The 24548-nt window shown below is 40.1% G+C and overlaps 1 protein-coding gene across 7 annotated transcripts in view; it reads left to right on the top strand.

Moving 5' to 3' along the window:
* UBR4 (ubiquitin protein ligase E3 component n-recognin 4) overlaps positions 1-24548 on the top strand; it is a 127387-nt gene that overhangs the window by 20943 nt on the left and 81896 nt on the right. For all 7 annotated transcript variants that reach the window (XM_073233302.1, XM_036999922.2, XM_073233303.1 and 4 more), the window contains exons 15-38: positions 545-732; positions 1661-1820; positions 1939-2024; positions 7550-7719; positions 8943-9225; positions 9856-9991; positions 10966-11045; positions 11545-11673; positions 12384-12566; positions 12716-12838; positions 12928-13157; positions 14583-14704; positions 15692-15789; positions 16690-16847; positions 17602-17811; positions 18671-18772; positions 19117-19217; positions 19473-19671; positions 20058-20246; positions 20674-20737; positions 22245-22436; positions 22975-23045; positions 23136-23283; positions 23721-23948. In XM_073233302.1, coding sequence (XP_073089403.1) covers positions 545-732; positions 1661-1820; positions 1939-2024; positions 7550-7719; positions 8943-9225; positions 9856-9991; positions 10966-11045; positions 11545-11673; positions 12384-12566; positions 12716-12838; positions 12928-13157; positions 14583-14704; positions 15692-15789; positions 16690-16847; positions 17602-17811; positions 18671-18772; positions 19117-19217; positions 19473-19671; positions 20058-20246; positions 20674-20737; positions 22245-22436; positions 22975-23045; positions 23136-23283; positions 23721-23948 — 3650 coding nt within the window. The remainder of the gene's footprint in view (positions 1-544; positions 733-1660; positions 1821-1938; positions 2025-7549; positions 7720-8942; positions 9226-9855; positions 9992-10965; positions 11046-11544; positions 11674-12383; positions 12567-12715; positions 12839-12927; positions 13158-14582; positions 14705-15691; positions 15790-16689; positions 16848-17601; positions 17812-18670; positions 18773-19116; positions 19218-19472; positions 19672-20057; positions 20247-20673; positions 20738-22244; positions 22437-22974; positions 23046-23135; positions 23284-23720; positions 23949-24548) is intronic.

Below are 24548 nucleotides of genomic sequence, written 5' to 3'. Positions count from 1 at the left end.
CTTTTCGTGTTAAGCCATTTTGTGAACTCTGCTCTGAGCTTTCCTAGGGAAACTCAGAAGGTCACATGTGAGGGGCTCAGTTTGGCTGTTGTAATAGATTTGTGGCTTGGGGAAGCCCAGGGACTCGGGACTATGGAAGTGAATAGCAGGGTGGAACTCACATTCCCTCCTGCCTTAGTTTGGAAAGAGAATGAATCAGATAAATATCTTAGCTTCTTTATAATCAGGTTTGTGGAAGCAGTGTACAATGTTGTGAAAAGGATGGTTCTTATCTTGAGATTTATAGTTGATAGACAAGTAAACATTTGCTCTTGAAAATATTTGGTTTGCTGCCAGTAAAATAAAGTGAGGTTGTTGGCTCCTTAAAAAAATGCCAGTTTTACTGACATACAACTTACATATAACAAAATGTTCCTATTTTATGTATACATTAAATAAATTTTGACAGATTAATTCTCCTGTATTGATTTAGGTACTTTTATAAAGCAGGTGTACTAAAAAATGTTTTTAAAATGTGTCATTTTTGTTATTTTTCTCTGTTCAGATGACGACAGTGAGCCTATTTTGGGCCAGTGGTTTGAGGAAACCATCTCTCCCAGTAAAGAGAAAGTGGCACCTCCACCTCCTCCCCCACCCCCTCCTCTGGAGAGCTCACCTCGAGTTAAAAGCCCCAGTAAACAGGTTCCTGGTGAGAAGGGCAACATTTTGGCTAGTCGAAAAGATCCTGAGTTGGTAAGAGTGGATTTCTGAGGTTTAGGGAAAGAGGGGTATAAAAAGCAGATCATTTGAACTAAAACATTTTGTAGGTTGGATAATGGATACTGTAATGTTTTGAATATATTTTTCCTTAGGACTCAAGTGTATTGTGTTTAAATAAATAACTTGTACTCTTGGCTTGTTTCTCTGAGGGCTAGTAGTAGCCTTTAGAGTTAGACAGTTGAGTTTGAATCCTCTTACCACTTACTACTGGCTTTGTGATTTTGGCTAAAAATCAGAACTGCAAGCCTCAGTTTTGTCTCCTATCATATGGGAATGATTGTATTTGCCCCTAAGGGTGTTGTGAAGAATTAAAGAGATCTTAGCATAGGTCTGGTACATCGTAAGTGCTTGCTAACTATTCGCTCCACCGATATTTATTGATGATGTACTGTGTGTCAGTCCCTGTTCTGAAGCTAAATCAGTAAACAAGTCAGATACAGTCCTTGTTTTCATACAGCTTAGTCAGGATGGAGATACAAAACATTTATACAATAATTCAATATAATTTTAATAGAAAAGTTAAGATCTGAGAATTCTCTGTGCATAATGGTAATACAGACTTCAGAATTGAATATATTGATCATGTTGTAGAGCTGGACAAATAAAAGACCTTAGAGGAGTGAGAGAAATGAGTCAGTCTATTTGGAAATCCTCTGTCTTCATACAATATTTTGTGAAGTGTCTCGTAGTAGCTTACCATTTTGTGTAACTGGTAGAATTAAATGGGAAGGACTATTGTAATTAAATGTAATCCCAGGGTAGGTGATTTAAAATCTGATTCTTTAATTCATTGTGTTTATTGCATGAGGTCTATAGGCATATTTTATTTCCTATTTGTGTTGAGGATTTGGAGGAGCTCTAGGATTTGAACCTGATAAGAGCATTTTTGTGTTCTTTTTAGTTCTTAGGTCTGGCTTCCAACATTCTGAACTTCATTACCTCTTCCATGCTGAACTCCCGGAACAATTTTATCCGAAACTATCTGAGTATATCTCTTTCAGAACACCATATGGCCACCCTGGCTAGTATCATTAAGGAGGTGGACAAAGATGGACTCAAGGGTCAGTAGACAGGATACATGCCTGGTGGATTTTTGGTAATGGAGTTTGGCTGTTGGCCGGGTGGTGTGACGCATCAGGTAGCTGCCTGTGTAATTGATTTTCCCCGTTTGTTTTCAAGGCTCATCAGATGAAGAGTTTGCTGCCGCTCTGTATCACTTCAACCACTCCCTGGTGACTTCTGACCTGCAGTCACCTCACTTGCAGGTGTGTGTGCACTGTGACAGTTCAGGTCAAGAGCTCTCTGCAGCAGCTCTCAACAGGTTGTGGTGGTTCCTGTTGCTAAGGAACAGTTTGTCATGGGATCCCTTACTGGAAGGAATGTTTAGGGATTATTCTAGTATGTCCCTCTGCCTTAATTAGGATCATTTCAAGAAAAAGAGTATGTGTCACTCAGTAAGCTTGAAGAAAAGGTAACACCATAAAAATAAACAATTTCTGATGATTATTCTAGTATTAAAGGGGACAAAATAGACCAGAAGGCAATTTACACAAAACCAAATGTAAACAGGCAACAAACATAGGAAATGTTCAGTGTCATTAGTAAGCCAAGAAATACAGGTTAAAATGTGTGTTTTAAGAGAGTCAATCAAATTTTAGGAGATAGATGCTGTCATATGCATTCCTGGTTGCAAACCCACCACCAAAATAAAGTCTACGATCTAGATTATAGACTTAACAAATCTTAAGGACTTCTCTCACCACTGAGGTAGCTGATATTCAGAATCCTAAACCTCATGTCCTTTATTTCATTAGTTTCATATATATTGATATTCCTTTAACTGTAAAATTATTTGATTGTTTTAGCTTTATAGCAAGTGACATTGTGTTCTGTGTAATCTTAGGCTTTCTTTTTCACTTAATATTTAGGGCTATATCACTACAGTGATATAGTGCTATATTCATCTACAGTGTTGCATATATTTGTTTCTTTGTTTTGACTCATGTATGTTCCCTTGCATTTGTGACGATACCAATGTATTCGTCGTCGTCTGCTCCTGCTGATGGTTGTGTCAGGTCTTACTGCTTTTCCAGGTGTTGCTGTGATCTCTCTTGTACGTGTCCTGATTTTCTTGGGAATATAACTCGGAGTGAAATTGACAGATTACAGAGTACGTGACCCGAGACAGGTCATGCCAAACTGCTCTGTGAAGTAGCTGCAGCAAGTCGTGCTCCCACCAGCAATGTGTCAGATATATGTGGATTCACCTTCTCAGAACATTTGGCAATGTCACATTTTGCTAATAGCTTTCTTACCATGGTCAAAGTTAGTGCTTCTCAGTATTTAGTGTACATAGGGTCCCTGAGGAATTTGATAAAATTGCAAATTCCTAGTTACTGTGATCCCACTTCCTTCCTCTGCCAGTAGAATTAACTTGGTGTATCTCTAATTATTTATACCAAGAATGTTTTGAAAAACTTTGTTACTCTTAAGATTATTTCAGTGGATTCCTAGAATCAAGACACTATTCAAGGGCTTGCACTTTCCTCCAAAGGGACGAAATCCAGGTAGCTATTTCTTGAGCTTAAAATTTATTCTCATAATTCCAAGTTATTTGAGAAATTCTTAAAAATTTCCCATGTTGTTTAAAGACGTAATTATAAGACCTAGTTATACTTAACTACCATTACATGTTTTTTGTAGGAAAAGGAATATACATTGAGATTAAAGTTGTTGACCCATCTGAGGTGAAGAGAAGGAAATGCTTCAGTTAGTTTATTGCCGACAGTACCTTCTCAGACTGTATATGGTCATGGTGTCTTGCCAAAGTTATCAGCTCCTTGCCCAGATCTAAGTCTATTTAGGAAAGTTTCAAAATTCCCAGTTTTAGCCTTTTTCTGCCTAAACTTGTCCAAATAATGGGGAAGACATATTTTTCTCTAGATAATAGGAGTTAAGACTCATAATAATGTTGCCTTCTTAGCATTTTAAAAATAATTATAGACCTTGTGTGGACATGCAACCTGGCTGCCCATAACTACTGATGTCATGCAGAGGAAATCCTCAACCTCTCTTTTCATTCCATCTCCAAACATAGGACTCGAAATTCTTCCCCGATTTCATTGCTATGATGGAAGAAGGTGAAAGATGGTCAGTGTAAGCTCACTATCTGCTGTTGAGTCCCCTTACCTGGATACTGTTTCTTTGGGGTCCTGTGGAAAACTGCTTTACCAAGGTCTCCCCCTTACATTGCAAGACTCACAAAGTATCCTCTAAGGGAGGTTAATAAAGTGTACCTCAGTCTGTGTAAGTTAACAAATGTAAGTTACGTCTTAGAAAAACTGTCTTGAACTGTCAGGGTAATAAAGAACTATGGCTCTGACTTGGTAAGACCAGAAGGTCTATACCCTTCTTATAGAAGAAATTGAAACATACTTTTTGATGACTTTTGAACATCTTGGGAAGAGGACTTTCTGCTATAAGGCTGTGTGCTTTGTTGGCTTGGCCCTTACGTTCTTTCTCTCAAATTTGTTTAAAGAAAGGCAGTCTGTTAAGGTGGTTTGTGTCTTCTGAAGTCAAATTATAAACAGGCTTTTGTCTGTTTTCAACTGGCATTGTGCCCCATTGGCCATTGGTGATTAAATTTCTAGCCCTGCTCCCCTCCCTGGAATTCTGGGATGGTGCTGAAGGGTCCAGCCTTCTAATCATGTGGTTGGTTCCTCTGGCAACCAGCTCCCATCCTGAAGCTGTCTGAAGGCCCAAGAGGAGTCACCTCACTAGCATGAACTCAGGTGTGGTTGAAAGGGGCTTACTATGAATAACCGAAGATGCTTATCTTATCCCATACTCCAGAAATTTACCAGAGTTTTAGGAGCTCTGTGCCAGGAATAGGACAAAGACTAAACACATTATTCCAAAAATTATGGTAACACCTGGAGTCAGTGTTCAATGGGTACAGTGTTTCAACTGGGCAAAATAAGTTCTGGAGATGGATGGTGGTGATGATTGTACACTATGTATGTGCTTACTACAACAGAACTGTACACTTAAAAATGGTAAGTTTTATGTTGTTTCATCACAAAGTAAAAAGGAAATGCCTGGCATATGCTACTAGTACCTACTAAATATTAGCTAATATCTTTATTATTTTATTACTATTACTATTGTTTAACATTACTGTATTTAATATTACTTATAACATTATAATAATCTAGTATTATTATACTGATCTAGGTTCATTTGGTAAGTATTCATTGAGCACTTACTGTGTGCCAGGTACTGCAGTGTGCACTGACAAAGTCAAGATGACTTGAATTAGTGTGGGATGGGGTCATGAGAACAGGGGAAGATATGGGTGGTAAAGGGCCAGTTGTAGAGATCATGGAGAATTGTTTGAATGGGGTAAAGCACATGGAGAGGAAGGAGGCCAACATATTGCCTGGGCTTAAAACCCAAAAGAGACCAGAAGGATGCTATTGTCTTGGAGAAATAAGGAAGTTGGGGAGGAGAGCTGTGGGGGAGAAGGAGCAATACTGAGCACTTGGTGAGCTCACTCTGTAGTTTAAATCAGCCCAGAGGTTGTATTTACTCATGGGTCACTTATTTCACATTCCCTCAGTGATCTTTGGGTTCTATAGGTACATGCAGCACACAATTTGCCATTTCCTCCCCGTTTTTAAAAACAAATGAGTCAGTGTCAGCTACCAGCTCTACTTTCTTTCAGTCTCTTACGGTAGGCCAGCCGTGAAGCTGTCTTGCAGTCTAGAAAATTACAGAGCAGAGTGTGAGGCTTTCCTTTAAGGAAGGAGTGAGCTAAAGGGCCATGAGCATAGGCCTTATCAATGTGATGGTATTGCTTCCTTTGTCAGTAAGGCCCTTTCAATCAAATGAGAACAATCTGTACATTATATACAAGAAATGTATGAAAGGATTGTATACGTGAAATGTATACAAGAATGGTATGTTGTATGTTAATGCTTTTAGTTTTGTCACTACTGCTACTGTTAAAAAATCATTTTAAATATGAAATTTTAAAGTGTCAGTGGGATGATGTCTAGAAAATAGTTGGAAATGTGAATCTGAAATTCAGGGGTTAAAGACTAAAATTGATACTAGAGCTTTGGGAATTACTGCTAAGAGAAATCTGTTGAAGTAGAAACATTGCAACGATGGAGAACAGCAAGAGAGGCAAAGGCTGAGGCTGAAACCCCAGGAATGCCAGAGCCAAGGAGGGCTGGACAGAGGGCACTCGGAGCAGTTCAGGCCGGAGCTTTGTGGCTTACTTCTTAGAAAGTCAGTTCCACGTATTTAAAACTAATAAAAGTTGGAGCAATAGAGAAAACCAGGTTCCTGAGAAATGTTGCAGCTTGTATTTATGGCTCTGAGGCCTAAAAAACTGACACCAAGAACACAAAAACTGACATAAAACAAAAGCCTTGCTTTAAAATTATTGTATAAGTCACATTATAAGAAATATATGTTAAACATAATCCTTCCACCAAATTCATGATTGGAATTTTTCATGTTTCCTTCTAGTCCCTATCCAGATAGTTTCATAGTTTTTACAGTTATAGTTGGAACATTGATATATCTCTTGGTTAATGCATTTTTGCATTTTACTGTTACTTTTTTATGTTTATAAAACATGGTCTTTATAGTTGCTACCATTATGGCTACATGCCCATTGATTGAAATGCTTTAATTTGTGCTATAGTTAATAATTTTGGTACAGCTCAGGCATGTTTATTTTTTTTAATTGTTTCCTTGAGTCAGAAATTGAGAAATAATTTATGGCTGTGTTGAACATAGTGATTAAGAATTTAAGTTTTAGAGGTAAACCTGTCTTTGACATTTGTGGCTTTGGTCATGTTCTTAAGCCACTCTGAGCTCTATTTCTGCCATTCGTAAAATGGAGCACATACTCACCTAACATTATAGTTGTGAGCATTTAGTGTGACAGTATGTGTACAGCGCTTAGCCTATGGTAACTGCCCCAATACGTATGAACTACTTTTGCTATCTGTGTCTCTAAAGTTATTTCCAAGTAATGGGTCCTCTAGGATGTCTTACAAGAATATAATTTTATTTGGCAGACTTAGAAATTGATCCTATATCCTGAGGTGACTATGATTTGTGTTTTCTGAGGCAAAATGAGAAAGGCTTTTGTCTGGTTTTCCATTGGCATCCTGCTCAGTTGTGTGTGTGTTTGAGAAGATAAGTTGGAGCTTAGATAACTGAGCTGAAAGTAAAGCTCATTTGAAAGATACTACAACTGCAGGCAGAGAGAGCCCTCATCAATTCTAATGCCTTGACATCTTATATATATAGGCGAAATTTGTCTGCTAGTATTGATAATACAAGTTGTTGAATCTTGTATTACAGTACAGGTTGTTGGACCTCCCCCTTTTGAGTGTTACTTGTAGTATGTACTGGTAATGAAAGAGAACTGTCTGCTATCACAGTTGTTGAAGAAGTTGTCTTTTGAAGGCACAGACTTCATGTTCTATCCTTTTGGGAAATTATCCTGATTGTGCTGTCGCAAAACATTCTCCTTTTTCAGGACCCCATTTCTGATACTGATTAACTTTAGTTGTTAATGGGGCTAGATTACTAATTTTTCCCATTCGCTGAACAAAATGATCTTTCTCCACACTACTTCTAAATCTTAATGTCTGTATCCTCCTTTAAGTATTCTTTCCAGTATTCAGAGTAACATTAGAAAGCATTAGTAACCTTTGGCCTCATTTCCTGTCTTTTTCCTAATGGTCTCTTGTATGTCTTTCACGTCCAGAACACACTGTTGCAACAGCTGGGAGTTGCTCCTTTTTCTGAGGGCCCTTGGCCCTTGTACATTCACCCTCAAAGCCTGTCTGTACTTTCACGCCTCTTGCTCCTTTGGCAACATAAAGCCAGCGCTCAAGACGACCCCGATGTCCCTGAATGCCTTAAAGTTTGGGACAGGTAAGATAACTCCCAGGAGAAGCCCTGTGGGGGAGGTTATTTACTTTGTGCATTTTTTGGACTTCTTTGTAGTTAATCCGTGGCTCTGAGACAGTACTCTGATGATAGCGTTTAGAGTGGCTGGGGCGGAATGCTTCTGGGCGGGGGAGTTGGGAGATGTGCTGTTTGAAAATAGAAGTGTGTAAACTGTGATCTGGGAATAGAATCTACCTTCAGCACATGGGGGATTTGGTAGCAGTTACGAGATGGGACCTCAATCTTGAACATAACCAGTTTTACCCTGATCTGGTTTTTTGAAAGAGATGAGCAGGGAAGCCAACTCTGTCTTAGGTTATTTTGCTTCAGCATGAAACCACTTAGAATGACTTTCAGCCTTTTTTGGACAACTTTTAAAGAATTTTTTTATTTGGGGGAAGCTCAGATTAATCATCTAAATCCTTTTTTGATGAAACTATATTTGCCATTTTTGTTTACATGGTTAGGAGTCTTCAAAGCGGTTTGTTTTCTTAAAAGCCTTTGCTTTTCTCTTCTCCATTCTGTGATCAAGAAGCTCTAATGCTGGATTTGAGAAATCATAAGCCCCCTTGAATGCCAAAGATCCACGACATTTTTCCTGGTGGAGTTTTGAAAGAAAGGCCAGGAGGTGGTAGGGAGGGGGCTGTAGTGAGGGAAACCTTAGTAAAACATAAATCTCTTCTAATAGCCAGAGGCAGTGGAAACAGTTAGCTGCATAAAAGCTCTTTTTTGCATAAGAGCTCTTCTCTTCCCTGAATAGTATAATTCTTTTTTATGGCTTTTTAGTACATTGAGTTATTTTTGACTCATACGTAATGCATTTAACCTGTAGTGCAAATTCTTAAAACGATTAAATTCTAGAATCAAAATATAGGGAAAAGTAATTGAATTGTTTACCTGCCCAGGTTTATTAATTTTTTTAAAGCCACTTTCTTTCCATTGTCAGAAATGGCAGGGCATGTGTCGACACTACCATGGCCATGGTCGACATTACTGAAGGATTCTTGGAAATGTTATGACTGAATCTGGCTTTTTTGTAGCCAAGGTTTAGCCTTTATCTTCTCTTTACTTGTAGTTTTTCGTCTACCTTAATTTATTATCTTAATGCCTGGGTTCAAGAAGTTTTAACTCTTCTAGCACTTGACATTGTAAACTCTCGGAGTATGTTCTTTTTCTCACCAGCCATATTCTCCTTTTCTCTGTGGCAGGTTTTTGTCAACAGTGAAGCAGAATGCTCTTCAAGGGGTGGCGCCCAGTGAGACGGAAGATTTGAACGTAGAACACTTGCAGCTGCTCCTTCTCATTTTCCACAACTTCACTGAGAAAGGCCGGCGGGCCATACTGACCCATTTTGTGCAGATCATCCAGGAGTTGAGTGCCAACATGGATGTCCAGATGCGCTCTGTGCCGCTCATCCTGGCTCGCCTCCTTTTGATCTTTGATTATCTGCTTCATCAGTACTCCAAAGCCCCTGTGTATCTGTTTGAACAGGTACAGATGAACTCATTCAGTTGGCTTTAGTGCTGTCACTGGGAGTGGTGCTGTTCTTGAGTTACCATGATCCCAGTCAAAATGACCTGCCCATTTTAGGTTTTGAGTGTTCCTTGTGGTTGGCTTACGAATAACCTTAGGAAGACCACTGAGACTTGTGTATGTGCACTCACACTTTAAGCCAAAAGTGATACATGTGTATTACCTGATTTGATGCAGTTGTTAAAATTGGAATACAGGCTGTGTGCAGGTGTCCCTTGAATTACCCTGCTTTCCCTGTGTCTAGCACAGTGCCCTGAGCATCGGCCCTCAGTGAGTGTTTGTTAATAGTCGAATGACGGTCGAGCAGTAAATTTTATGAATCAGTAAATTCCTTTGTTGTAGGGATCCAAAATGAGGATGGGGCCAGTTAAGGATTATTACATTCAAGGTTTCTTAAATTGTTTCATTGAGCACTATTCCCTTTATATTCCAGCAAAAAGATGCTTCTCAAAAGAAGTCAAAGAGAAATCTAACATCTTATTTTGGTTTATTTTCTCAAACTTTGATATGCCATTCTGTTATGCTGAGAGGGAGATGTGGAATGGTGATTGTGTATCTTTCTTAATTTGCATATTTCTATTTTAAAAGGTGCAGCATAACCTGCTGAGTCCTCCTTTTGGGTGGTCAAATGGATCTCAGGACAGCAGCAGCCGCCGGGCAACCACCCCTCTTTATCATGGCTTCAAAGAAGTAGAAGAAAACTGGTCTAAGCATTTTTCGTCAGGTCAGAAAGAAGGTTGTCAGTAGGAAACGGATTCACTGATTCTCATTGGTGGGATAAATTTAGAGTTTGGAGACGAGGATCTCTTTGGTCATTTGGTTTAGTTTATTCCCTGTCAGTGACAAATAACCTAAAGATTTTAAACATTGTTAGAAATAGACTCTCACATATGCCAAATTTATTTAAAAACAAACAACTTTGAGACACAGGAATTAGGAGTCCTTGTGTCTGGCTAGATAGACACACTGTGGTATGTGGATCCCGCCACATAGAGTGATTACATTTCACTTTCTGTAGGAATGTGGCTCTGATCCCTAGGCTACCTTGCCTTTTGGGTCATGGTGGCATACTCCTCTGACAGTGATGGGAGTGCTGGCATGCTCCCAGTGTTCCTCACATAGCAGTTGTCCATTCTTTTGAAGAGGTACCTCTTGTGTTCATTTTTAGTGTGTGTTTGCTCTCATCCTGAGGATTGTTAGGCGTTCAGTGTATTTTCTGAAAACTTCCTTCAAGCCTTAATACGAATTTACTATCATTGGGGTCTCTTACTAGTGAGTCCCTTTGGTACTGGGGAAACTGCATGTAAGTTTAAAGCAGTCAGTCTAAAGATAAGATTTTGAGAATTAACTTTATGGTAGAGCACCTTCGTTAATTTGTTGAGTAGTGGTTCTTGACTAAGGACAGTCGTGCCTCCCACCCCTAGAGGGGCATTGGCAATATCTGGAGACCTATTTGGTTGTCACAGCTTGGGAGGGTACTACTGGCATTCAGTGGGTAGAAGTCAGGGTGGTAATGAACCTCCTGTAGTGCCCAGGACAGCCACCCATGCAAAGAATTATCTGGCCCCAAGTGTCAGTAGTGCCAGGGTTGGGAAACCCTGTTCCAGGGTATCTTCTTAGTTTTATACTTGTTAAACTTTATACTTGTTAAAGAATTGAGAATGAAACCATCCTTTTAATAAGCATACTGTTTTTCAGATGCAGTTCCACAACCCAGATTCTACTGTGTCCTGTCCCCAGAAGCCTCAGAGGATGACTTAAACCGACTTGATTCTGTGGTACCAGGAATTTTAAAACCCCATTTTACATGTGAAATTAGGTGGTTTTCAACAAATTCTGTCTGTCAGGGGAAAAAGGAATGACTTGCTTCTTATAATGAGGGAATTTGGTCTGTATTAGGGTCTGAGTTTATTCAAAAAGGGAAATGTTAATTTGAAATTTATTTGCTAGGCTCCTCTTTTGCAGGGTAGGGGGCGTCCTTCCTGGTGGTTGACATCTCCACACATTATTTCTGAAGACTATCTCTTTAGCATTTTCACATGTAGATATTGCAACGGACCAAGTAGTTGCCTCATTCTAAAGCCTGTACTTGCATGATTATAGCCCACAAACTGGGTGAGGTCCCTGAGCGGGACTCTTGCTGCAATGAGAAATTAATAACTATAACATGAATGAGCTGTTTTTTGAATCATGAGGTTAAGTGATAGTGTATGGGTAGTAGGAAAACACATTTCAAAAAATAAGGAAAATTGATCGTCTTGTCTTTCTTGGTGTTAGGCATGTGATGTCCTTTTCTCCAAGCTGATCAAGTATGATGGGCTTTACACTGCACTCACATGCCTGCTCGCAGCTGGATCCCAGCTTGATACAGTCAGGAGAAAGGAAAATAAGAATGTAACAGTCCTGGTAAGACCATGAGAGCCAGGGAAATTAGAAAGAGTTTGGGATGTGTTTGGTAATTGGGTAGCAGCTCTGCCAGAAATTTCCTTCTGGGATCTGATGAGTTTGTTGAATATCTGTTTGCAAAACTGACTGGAACTTCAGTATTTCTGTGTAGTTTTGGATAGACATACTCACTTTAGAGATAATTTGATCATCTTTGCATATCTCTTTTTGTTCATGTTGAGAAAAATATGACTGTGAGAGCTAATAGTCACCTGTACTTTATCTCCTGTGACCACTGGCTGAGGGGTGATATTGAAAGCCTCACACATGAACTTGTCCTGTGGTCCCATGAAAGCTTCCCCACCTCTTGGAGCCATAGGACTAATCGAGAGCATGGAAAGAGTGCTGACGAGGATGACTTGCTCTCTGTCAGTGGCTTGGTAAATTAGTGGGGAGTCAGAGTTGTCTTAGAACAGCTTTTTTGACCTGTGAAATGTGCAGAATATGGAGTAAGTTATTTATAGGTGTGTTTTACTGTTTTCTGCTTTATTAGTAGGTATATTCTCCAGGAAGTTCTGGAGAGTAGACTTGAGAGCCAAATTTCATTTGAAAATTGGGACTCCACACAATTTTGCTTTAGAAGTTGTGTTTGGAACAGTTCTTACTATTAAGATGCTCTTAAAGGAATAGCAAATGCCACTACCTCTGTGATTGTTCTTTTGCTTCTTCAGGAGGCTTGTGCCCTTCAATATTACTTCTTGATACTGTGGAGGATCCTAGGAATTTTGCCACCATCAAAGACTTATATGAACCAGCTGGCCATGAACTCTCCGGAGATGAGTGAATGTGACATCCTGCACACCCTGCGGTGGTCTTCCCGCCTCCGGATTAGCTCCTATGTCAACTGGATAAAGGTACTGCAGTGTAACACAGAGCTTGCTGCTAAGGGGGTAGTCAAAGCCAACATGTGCTATACTCGGAACTTCTTGATTTAAGGCTAATAAATGCTTTATCCTCTGTGTATGTTGGTCTCCTGAACACCTTTTTCTTGCTGTCCGAATAGGATCACCTTATCAAGCAGGGAATGAAGGCTGAACATGCAGGTTCTCTCCTAGAATTGGCAGTCACCAAGTGCAGCTCAGTGAAGTATGACGTTGAAATTGTAGAGGAATACTTTGCTCGCCAGGTATGTTAGCTATGGATCCATAACAACAGAACTTGGCTTCTGACACAGCCTTTTGTTACAACTAATTCATCTCTTGGATATTTTTAAAGATCTCGTCGTTCTGTAGCATCGACTGTACTACCATCTTGCAACTCCATGAAATCCCTAGTCTGCAGTCCATCTACACACTGGACGCTGCTGTCTCCAAGGTCCAGGTCTCTTTGGATGAGCATTTTTCTAAGATGGCTGCTGAGACAGAGCCTCACAAGTCGTCTGAGATCACCAAGAACCTTCTTCCAGCCACGCTGCAGCTCATTGACACCTACGCATCATTCACGAGGTAGGGCAGGCCACTGAGAGATGCTGGGTGCAGGGGGTGGGGCGGGGAGTTCAGACCCTTGGGCTGTTTACTTTCTTTATGAGCCTTCAGCTTTCTCAGATTGAATTTTTTTGTTCTAAGTACTTTTTACTCTGCAGATCCCCAGTGAGTCCGAATTTTACCTTTTTTCCTTTTTATCAGCTTAGGCTTTTTCTTTCTTTGTTTTTTCTTTTTTCTTGGTATATGATTTCTTCTTTATTATGAAAAGGTACTTGATGATGGAATTTTCAAATAGTTTAGGAAGAGTCAAGAGGAAGTCTAATTTCTATAAATCTGTATGTGTTTTCTAGCCTTTTACTTGTAGGATACAAAGAAAGGTGATGTAATTTCACAGACACTGTCATTTCTGTTATTCACTAAGATGAAGCTCTTTAAATCCCTTTTAAATTTCATGGCATATAATTATAGAATGATTTCTTAATGAGTTAGTTTTTAAATCTAGTTCTTTTTGTAATAAACACTGCAGATTGCATGCCCTGTAGACTTTTTTGTCTTGCATAGTTTAAATATTTAAAATTTTCAGTGTATATAAATTGAGAGTTTATTTAAAAGTAAAATTTCTGGCTTTTCTTACGTTGGGAGAACTGGCAGAGCTGACCCCACTTCCCATGTGACAGTAACAAGCAGGAGTTGAGGAGTGACTGCCCCCTGTAGTCATTCTCCCTGGGCTCCTTCAAGCTCATTTACTTTATCTGGCCCCTGAAGTACTTCACTGTTTGGCTCTTGTTCTACCTGGGGCTTTTATGCTGAAAGGGACTTGGATCACTGTAAAACTTAATGAATGTCTCTTAGTGTGAATGTCTTGCCACAGAGAGAGGATTATTGCTTGAGGCAAAATTTTTGAACAAATATGAACAATAAACATGAGTAACAAATATGAGTGTCTGCTGTGTGCCAAGTACTTTTCTAAGTGCTGGTGATATAACAGTAGCAAAGGTGGTCAAGTCATTGCCCTCTGAGAGCTTATGGGCCCATTAGGCCAATAGAGTCTAAACTGGGCTCCTAATAGATGTTCTTAGGCAAGTAAATTTCCGAAGAGTCAGGTAAATAAAACTAAAGTTTCAAAAAAGTATGATACTTCTCAGAGCCTTTAGTATATACATTGCCAATCTTCTGAAGATGGGATAGGGGTGGGGGGAATACAGTATTTCCTATTTCCCAAACTCATTTGTCCTGGAATTGTGTTTTGGGAGCATTTCAGAGGATGGGATATTCTTTGGGAAACAATTATCTGTCGGAATTGGTAGGAAGAGGCAGGAACTATCAACTACGTTTAAGAGATTAGAAAACCGAGGTACAGTTTTTCAGTTTGTCCAGAGTGATTTCTCCTGACCGTGACAGGAGCAGATTCCTTCAGCTTTCACATACCCCTTATTTTTTCTTCAGAGCCTATTTGCTACAGAACTTTAATGAAGAGGGATCCACTGAAAAGCCTTCCCAGGAGAAATTACATGGCTTTGCTGCTGTTTTGGCTATTGGCTCTAGTAGGTGCAAAGCAAACAGTCTGGGTAAGTGAATGTGCTTTTGAATATTACTCTTAGGACTAGTATGACTACTTCCCTCCCTTTCCATCTGTCCACTGGCGTTTGCCATTTTCTGGAATCTTTCTGTGTGTCAGACATTGACAGGCTTATCTGTTTTGATCTTCATAGTAACCCTATGAGGTAAGTGTTATTATCCCCTTCTACTGATTAGGGAACCAAGGCTCAAGAGAACTAATTTGCCCCAAATCCCACATCTTGCGAGTGGTTGAGTTGGGATCTAAGCCAAGATCATTTGTTTCCAACACTAGACTCTTTTTGCATTAGCACGATCTTCCTTCTACTTTTGTAGAGCTTAGAAAGATGAGAAAGCTACTGCTTTGTGCTTGGGGAAACCTCTTCCTGCTGTTAGCAATCATCTTTTAGAAATTTAGGATGGGAAATTCAAAGGACTTGAGCAGTATTGGGAGTTCAATGTAATTGTTCCCTTTAAAATGAATAGCTATTTGTATTTTCCTGAATTAGAACCTTTAAATACCCTTTTAATGTTTAGGTGTTCTCACTTAAGGAATTTAAATTCAGCTGCTTCGTTGAATGCAGTTCTTACTGTGCATTAATGATCTGTATCCTTAAGATTTGTCTTAAGGGAAAAGAGAGATCAAAGCAGTACCTAGTCATAGAAAGGGTGGCAGATGTTTAATGGTGATCTTAGCCTGACTGGTGATAACTTGACCTCACTTTGTATCTTGTTTTCAGTTGTCTCCTTTACTTGCAAGATTAGAAAGCCAGTATGATGGGAAATGAAAAGTTTATAATTGAGATTGTTAGCTGTTAAGCAATTAGCTAGTTCTTTGATGTAGTACTGCCATTGAAATATCCACTGAAACTGTGTTAGTAATCATTTTGACAGCCTGGGCTGTGGGGTTTCTTTGTGCATTTGGGCTTGTCTTCTAAAATGCCCTGTGTCATCCTTTGTCTCTTGTGGTGATTCCTTGTCCTTTCTGACCCCTCTAGGTCCAACACTGGTTCAGAATTTACCATCTTCAGTGCAAACTGTGTGTGAATCCTGGAACAACATCAACACCAATGAGTTTCCCAACATTGGATCCTGGGTGAGTGTGTCTGTTTGAGGAGTAGAAATGCAGAGCATTAGTCATTCTGTGTTCTCTTATTCTTTAGGCTTAAACTAGTGAACAAGAGATGTTGGTATGCTGCAGTAGTATTTACTGTGGCTGAATCAGTAATCAAAGCCTTGAAATGCCCAAATGACACCCATCTGGTTCTTTTGCTAAGAAGTCCATTCCTGTAATAGGACAACCATTTTATTACTATGAGCCTTTGTATCTCTTAAATACTGGGATGTGAAGATGAAGTATATTAAATGTAAAGTGCCTAGCTCATTATCTGGCACATGAATTCTCAGGAAATGTTAATGATTTCCTTTCCTTTTTTTAGGTTGTACATCAGGAAACTGCTCCTTTTGTCATATGTGCTACTCAGATTATCTCTGTTAACAGATTATTCCATTATTACAGTTCTTTGGAAAAGCCAAGTATTAACAGTCTTGTTATCTCTGCTGTGTAATCATGATACCTCTGTTTACATTATTTGGAGCTATAGTATAAGGATAATTAAGATATTTGTAATAGAGACCCAGATGCTTTGCAAAATACAGATCCTTCTCAATTATTAAAGATAAAAAATAGTTTTAATGTTAAATAAATATATTCTAATTATTTGAAAACTGTTTTTGGGTATTTTAACTTTTTACTAACTAATATTTTAACTATAACTTTTAAAATTTTAACCTTGAACTAACTAAAGTTAACTGCTTCCTTCAATCCACACCACTTTGCCTTCCTAGGATGAGTTATAGTGTATACTGCATAGAGCCATTGCCTGTAACCTTAATAGGGTCTTAGTTTTTGTCAGTTTGAATTTCCCCCATGTGGGAATTCTCCCCAAGGGGGATGGACAGGCTGCTCAGTTACATCTGTTTTGCTTCCTTTCAGCGCAATGCCTTTGCCAATGACACCATCCCTTCAGAGAGTTACATCAGTGCAGTGCAGGCTGCTCACCTGGGGACTCTGTGTGGCCAAAGTCTGCCCCTGGCTGCTTCCCTGAAGCACACCCTCCTCTCCCTGGTCAGGTTGACTGGAGATCTTATTGTGTGAGTGCCTTCTGTAATTCCTAAGTGTGCTCTACACCTGTGTGCTGCTGTGGCTAAAGGAAGACAGTGGGGGTTTGGATAACTATTTGGTAATGCTTTTCTTGCCTGCTTCTATAGCAGAGAGAGTCTGTTGTTGTACAATGGAGAATGAGTGTTTACCTAGAATGGTGTTTAACTTAGAGCTCCAGAGCAGCAGAGTACCTCCTTCCTTCTTTGAGAAAAGGCATGCAGGCTTTAAGTCATATTTTAAGGTAATAGTGATTTATTTCAAATCATGCTTTCCAGGATCATTGCAGGAGTTAAACTGTGACATTGTGGGGATGAGGGCAGGCTGGTGGAGGAACTTTTCCTTAAACATAGGTCATGGGTAAACTCCTATATTGACTTGCCTTAAAAGTGATTCAGAATCCTGGCAATTCTAGAAAAGTTGTCTGGGAGGTGTTATTAGCTTAAGTTTCAGTTAATTTTATTTTCTGAATATTATAAAATACGTCTTACAAATTTAACATTTTAATAAATGGATTTTTCATATGGAAATGATTTTGCCTATGAAAAAATAATAAAAAAGAATATGAAACTGACAATGTAAAAAATAATTGCCTATGTATGATCACACCTATGTAAAAAATAATTGCCAAGGGAAAAAAGACTGGAATAAAAGCCCTTCTCAATAAGTGGTGAGTTGCCCTGACCTCCCCATGCAGCTTTTTGGAGGAGTATATTCACTAATTTGCTTCCATTTTCTTTGTTGAAGTTGGTCTGATGAGATGAACCCGCCACAGGTAATTCGAACCCTGCTCCCCCTTCTTTTGGAGTCGAGCACTGAGAGTGTTGCTGAGATCAGTAGCAACTCCCTGGAGCGCATCCTGGGCCCTGCAGAGTCTGATGAGTTCTTGGCTCGTGTTTATGAGAAGTTGATTACTGGTTGTTACAACATTCTGGCCAATCATGCAGATCCCAACAGGTGAGCATGATTGAGGAGAACCTTCAGATTGTGACCTCCTGCTACTATTATGAAATGTACTTACACTGGCTTCTTTATGCCATTAATAAATAACTTACTGTTATACTTTTTAATAGAAAGTTCTGTACTTATGTGCATTTTGTGTTCTTGTGGACATGCATGGAAATTTACTTGGAATCCTCTTTTGTGATTAATTCCTGGGAATTAAAAAAAAATGTCAGGTTTAGAAAGTAAATAATTTAACAGGTGGCTATCAAGTGCTATACTAGATGGGAAGTGTACAAAAGAGTTTGATAACATTGCTAATATTTCTGTAATCCTGCTTCTGAGATGGGTGGCCTGTTGAATTAGGCAGTCTCATAGCATTGCTTGACCTTGATAATTTAGGTCTTGATGCAGGTGAGCCGTAAAAGAACAGCTGAGTAAGTTGCAGTTTTACCTATTGAGAGCTGTACAAATAAAGGTCCAACTCTTGTGGTGTCTTGTTTTTGTTGTTGGGGAGTCCAGGTTTTCATCAAGGGCCCCTTTTTTCTTCCTTCCACACCCTCCTCCAGTCCCTCCTTCCTTGCCTCTCTTCCTTCCTTCCTTCTAGTTTGAAATAACAGCAGTGATCCTATGGACTCTGCCATTGATTACCTCAGTTATCTCAGATTTTAGAATTTTTTTATTACAGTTCATGAACAGTTCATGAAACATTTATTGAGCACCTACTGTGTTTTAGGCTTTATGCTGAGCTTGGAGAGAACAGCATTGAATATTGCCCTCAAGGTTTAGTCATAAACAAACTGGATTTTTGAAAGCCAGTATTAGGACATTGAAACCTTATTTCTGGTGGTTAATTTTTCTTTTTGATCTTTAGTGGACTGGATGAATCCATCTTGGAGGAATGTCTCCAATATTTAGAAAAGCAGCTGGAAAGCAGCCAGGCTCGTAAAGCTATGGAGGAATTTTTCTCTGACAGGTGAGCTGTATTTTGTTATATTCAGTGAACATATTTGGAATGCCCCCTGAAAGCAAGGAGCTATATATGTATATTGACTTAGATATTCTTTCTCCAGGGGAATACGTAAGGCTGGCTTTGGTGTTTGTACCTTGGGGAGGGCTTGGGTTAATTGCTGACCCCTTAAGGTTATTAATGAGGGGGTTGATTTCATGAACACCTAGTATTTTAGGTGTTCTAGGTGTTCGTTAACTCACAAATGACTGATTCCCTAGAGGAGATAAGGTTGTGAAGAAATAGAAATAGATGCCTTTTGTGTGAAGCTTAATGTGATTCTTTCATTTCTCCCCCCTCCTTCCTCCTAGTGGAGAACTCGTACAGATCATGATGGCAACAGCCAATGAGAACCTCTCTGCTAAATTCTGTAACCGAGTTTTGAAATTCTTCACCAAACTCTTCCAGCTGAGTGAGTGACAGCTTTTAGTAATCTTCTTACGGGAACTTTGATGTCTGGCTAATACTGTGCATATCTTCTGCCTGAGTATAACTACAGTATTAAAATTCTAACAAGTGGAGAGAATCCCTCAGAGAAAGTTTAGAAGGAAGTTGAAACTTGCTCAAAGCCTATGCCCCTTTCCTGGCTCAGTTTGCACCTTCCTGCTTTTCCGCTGTTTTCCCCTGGCCCTCCTCCACTGACCTCAGCCTCTCGGTCTGTCCCTAGCTGAGAAGAGCCCTAACCCGAGCCTTCTGCATCTGTGTGGCTCCCTGGCACAGCTGGCTTGTGTGGAGCCTGTGCGTCTCCAGGCCTGGCTCACCCGCATGACTGCATCACCTCCCAAAGATTCTGATCAGCTGGATATGATTCAGGAGAACCGGCAGCTCTTGCAGTTATTGACCACGTACATTGTTCGGGAAAACAGGTAGAACAGCTACCTGTGGATTTTTCATATGGATCTGTGTCCCCAAGAACCCCAGGAATATGTTGAGAGCATTGGCAACTCTTTCCTTCAAGCACTGATTGGTGTTATTTTCAACGATTCTGTAAGCTCCTTTCCCTAGATTCAAGGGATCTAGTTGAGCTGCCTGATTTTTCCCTTGAAAAATCTTATGCAATGATTTGGCCTGTCAGTTGTAACGTGGGTGAATGTTTTGTGCTGTAGTAGCCCAAATCCAAAACTTGGCATAGTATATATAGTTATGTATTTAATTTTTAATTTTATAAACTTAAGTACTCTTAGAAATTTAGAAGTACACAGAGTCAGATTCCTGTTGATTAATTATTAATTTGCTATTTCTTTTCTACCAGCCAAGTTGGGGAAGGTGTGTGTGCTGTGCTTCTGGGCACCCTGATCCCTATGGCAACAGAGATGCTGGCCAACGGTGATGGGACTGGTTTCCCTGAACTCATGGTTGTGATGGCCACCCTGGCCAGTGCAGGTCAAGGTGCTGGTCATCTTCAGCTTCACAATGCTGCTGTGGACTGGCTGAGTAGATGGTAAGATGATGAAATTGGAGGAACCCATCTTACACTGATGAAGCACCCTTTGCTCATCGAGGAAAGGGTAATAATTAACTGCAGGCTATTTTCTTTGTAGTGCAGAGTGAATATAAAAGAAATAATCTGTACCGTTTTACCAGAGATTGAGGGAGTAGCTTAAAACTGTTCACTTTAGATATAATCTTATTTTCTTAGTAGGGTTTACTGTTCATTATTCCTAGGAGAAGCCTTATGGAAAGTGAACCAGATGTTAGTGTTAAGACCAGAGCACCCCAAGCCTCTGATTATCTACATAGTTTTCTAAGGATGCCTTTGCTTCACAGTGTTCAGAGATTGATGCAAGATTCATGAAAGTGCTTCCTTTCTTTGGTTCCTTAGATGATTTTGTGTCCTTCCCCTGCCCCCTTTTTTTTCATTGGGACAGTAAGAAATACCTGTCACAGAAGAATGTGGTTGAAAAACTGAATGCTAATGTCATGCATGGAAAGGTAAGAAAAGGGTGGAGTGACAGCAGTGAGGGAGTGATGGGTCTTACCTTTGTGTTCAGGTGGAAGTCTCCCCTTCCTCCTGGCCTCTGTCCCTGGCCAGCTTTCGGAAGATAAGGCCTATAGCTTAAGAGACCTAGAAGTGTGTAATTACTAACTGCATGACTGCATGCCTTCAGGCCTCTTCAGAGTGGTAAGAAGTCATAGGAGAGAAATACTCTGGTAAACACACATCCACCGAATCCCCTTCTTAAAATGTAGCGAGTTCTGCTGTTTTTAGATATGGGTATGCTATAGGAACCTGTCCCCTGTCTCCTGCATTGGAACTGTGCTTTGAGTTGGTGTTATGTGGGGTTACAGACTACCTCCTCAGCGCCAGTCCAGATGCTAGATTTGTTTACTTTGCCTGATGGTTCAAATCACTTTGCTGAGAAAAAGGGTTTGAAACTGACTGAAGTCTTGCATTCAGGCATTTTTCCCCTTATCCAACTCATGGATATAGGTGTCTTAAGAGCAGGTTAACTGACCCCCACAGCACCATTCATTTCTCTTCCTTCTTTTTTATCACTATCCTTTTAGCACTGAACTCTTATAGTACAGGGTGAAGGAACTTAGAAACCTGAGGCTTTGATGCCAGACCATTGGGTTTTTAGGCAAACACTAACTGCGTGGAGTGTTTTGTTGGGAAAGTTTTCACTTGATCCCTGAAGCTATTCCTCCCCTATTGCATTAACTTAAAACCTAGTAATTTAATGTTTTTCGCAAATGGTTAAAAAAATACAAGTGGTAGAAAAAATGCCTTAGAGAGCCTATTCGTATTTTTAATCTAGACTTTTTTAAAACTGAGTTATGATTTTGACATATTTGTTTCAGGTGTATAGTGTAATGATTTGATATTTGTGTATATCAAGAAATCATTACCACAATAAGTAGTAATAGCCATCACCATACATAGTTACAAGTTTTTTTTCATAAGATGAGTACTATTAAGATTACTCTCTTAGCAACTTTAAAATAGGCAAGACAGTATTATTAATTATGGTCACTGCTGTACATTATAGCACTAGGACTTACTTATTTTATACCTGGAAGTTTGTTCCTTTTGTGACCCTCCTCACTGATTTCACCACCTCCAATTCCTTACTGCCACCTTAGTCAACCACCAATTTGTTCTCTGTAGCAGTTTTAGTCTTTTCTTGAATGATCTTGTCTCCATTTTTACTCTGTTTTCCTGATTTCGATTTTACTTCTTTTTATATGTTTTTACAAATAGTTACTTTTGTGTTTAAGAATGAGTGAATCACAGTAAATCAGCAGTTTATTGACCAGCTATATGAGGTCCTAGTGCAAAGAGCTGAGGAAATAGATAATTAAAACATGTTTTTCTTCCCTGCTTTTTATCATTCCTCTCATCTTGGTCTTATTGGGAAAAGCTTGAGAAAACATGATTCACATAATAATCAAATATGGAGAACTGAAGTTTCTATGGTGTGGTGGTCTTCTGTTGCAGCATGTGATAGTCCTGGAGTGCACATGCCATATTATGTCTTACTTGGCTGATGTCACCAACGCCCTAAGCCAGAGTAATGGTCAAGGCCCAAGTCACCTCTCGGTGGATGGGGAAGAGCGAGCCATTGAGGTGGACTCAGACTGGGTGGAGGAGTTGGCAGTGGAAGAGGAAGACTCCCAGGCTGAGGATTCAGTAAGTACCAAGTAACACTGAGGGACTGTGCAAGATAATGGCTGACTGGCACAGGCAGAGCTCATGCTAATGCACCCTTGGCCCACTTTTCTCACCCCTGTGAGCTTCAAAACTCTCCCAGTCCTTCTTGCTTTCTCCCAGCTTGCATGATCAATGCCAGACTGATTTTCTGGGCCTTCAGAGCAGACTGAAGAGATCGGATCTCGGGGAAAGGATTATTTAATGAGCACATGCTTTCTTCCATCCAGTGTCATTGGCTCTGCAGTTGCTCAGTTTTTGCATCCAAAATGGAGTTGCAGGGATGAGTTCTTCAAGAACTCCCTTGTACAGAAAACAAGATTTATGTTTTTCTTAACCACAAAACCTTAAGGTCTCACCTGAAATTGCAGCACATTTAGAGCCTGCAGGCTGTTTCCAGCTGGAGCAGGTTTCTACTGGTCATTTATGAGTCTACTGTTTACTCTCTATGGGGTATGTTTTTGTGGATACCTATATGGAAGGACATATTTCTGATTAAAAATATTCATTATTTTTGAAGGATGAAGATTCTCTTTGTAATAAACTCTGCACTTTTACCATCACTCAGAAAGAATTCATGAACCAGCATTGGTAAGAGTAGTGCTTCCTTTTAGGAGAGGGTTCATTGGGTCTTGATGATTGGCACTCCTGGGCTCATTTGCTGATTCTTGTTCTTCACAGGTACCACTGTCACACCTGCAAAATGGTCGATGGGGTGGGTGTATGCACGGTATGTGCCAAGGTGTGCCACAAAGACCACGAGATTTCCTATGCCAAGTATGGATCCTTTTTCTGTGACTGTGGCGCCAAGGAAGATGGCAGCTGTTTGGTGAGAGCCTGGAATATTCACTGGACTATAAAGGGTGACTTGGGAATGCTTAAGTGACATGGGAATGCTTCCGTCAAAGGGAGAAATGCCCACATCCTTTCATGGTAGCCTGCATCTAAGAGTAAGTTCTGGTTCTGTTGCTGATCATGGCCTAAGCACTTCACTTACAGTATTACAACTGGAGGATCCTTAGAGATCTTGTAGTTCTTTCTAAGACCTCCCCACAATTTCAGATGTTACAATTAAGACCTTTTGGTGTGCATAGGGTACAGTATTAGAAATTAGATAAATATCATGCAGATCAGAATTTAGGCTTTTGGGTATCATAAAAATGGTTAGGTAATTTCTCCTTTGGGTCAGATATTCCTCCAAGATCTTAGGCAGTATTTCATCTGTGCTTGTAAGAGTTCAGGGCCTCAGACATTTTCCATCCCTAGGCACTGGTGAAGCGAACTCCTAGCAGTGGCCTGGGCTCCTCCATGAAGGAGTCAGCGTTTCAGAGCGAACCCAGAGTTTCAGAGAGTCTGGTGCGCCACACCAGTGCCTCCCCAGCAGACAAAGCCAAGGTTACCATCAGTGATGGAAAGGCGGCTGATGAAGAGAAGCCCAAGAAGAGCAGCCTGTGCCGCACAGTAGAGGGCTGCCGGGAGGAGCTGCAGAACCAGGTGGGGCTCTGGCGGCGCCTGGTTCAGTGGGCACAGGGCAGAGCTTGGCAGGTTGGTTCTCGAACAAGCATTGTACAAGGCTCTCCTTGCAGATCCACTCCTGGGACTTGGGGTTGTTTTCTTGACTCTGTAACTCATTTTCACAATGGGAATATGAACTGTATGTGTTGTCAGTCACTACCTCGTGGGGAAGGGTTTATGACTAAGGAGTATTATGGGGGGTTTGTGGGAGGGTAAATTTTAGTTGTGTAATACTCCAGAGCACCCCTTAGCCAGGGTTCCTTATCTGAACCACAGAAAATAGAAAATGATTTGAGTGATTATTTTCTCAGTTTTCTTAATGATGGTAAAAAACTAGAATGTTCTAGCTGCATAGGAGAGAAATTAACTTACTGTACCTGATGGATACATTTGAGCATATGGTTATCTGTGAGACTTCTGGTTTAGAAAGATTGCTTGAGAGTTAGTAGCACAATAACCTGTTGACTGAAGTCAAATCAAATGTTATGGAGGGAATGAGATGATGGCTAGAATATCAGATTGGAAGTGGGGAAACTAGATTCTGGATTCTACAGGAAGTTAGTTACTGGCAAGACTATG

Source organism: Manis javanica, chromosome 4 (assembly GCF_040802235.1).
Source record: "Manis javanica isolate MJ-LG chromosome 4, MJ_LKY, whole genome shotgun sequence".
Lineage (NCBI taxonomy): Eukaryota > Metazoa > Chordata > Mammalia > Pholidota > Manidae > Manis > Manis javanica.
The sequence above is the reverse complement of the archived record's forward strand: the minus strand, read 5'-3'. Positions and strand labels throughout refer to the sequence as shown.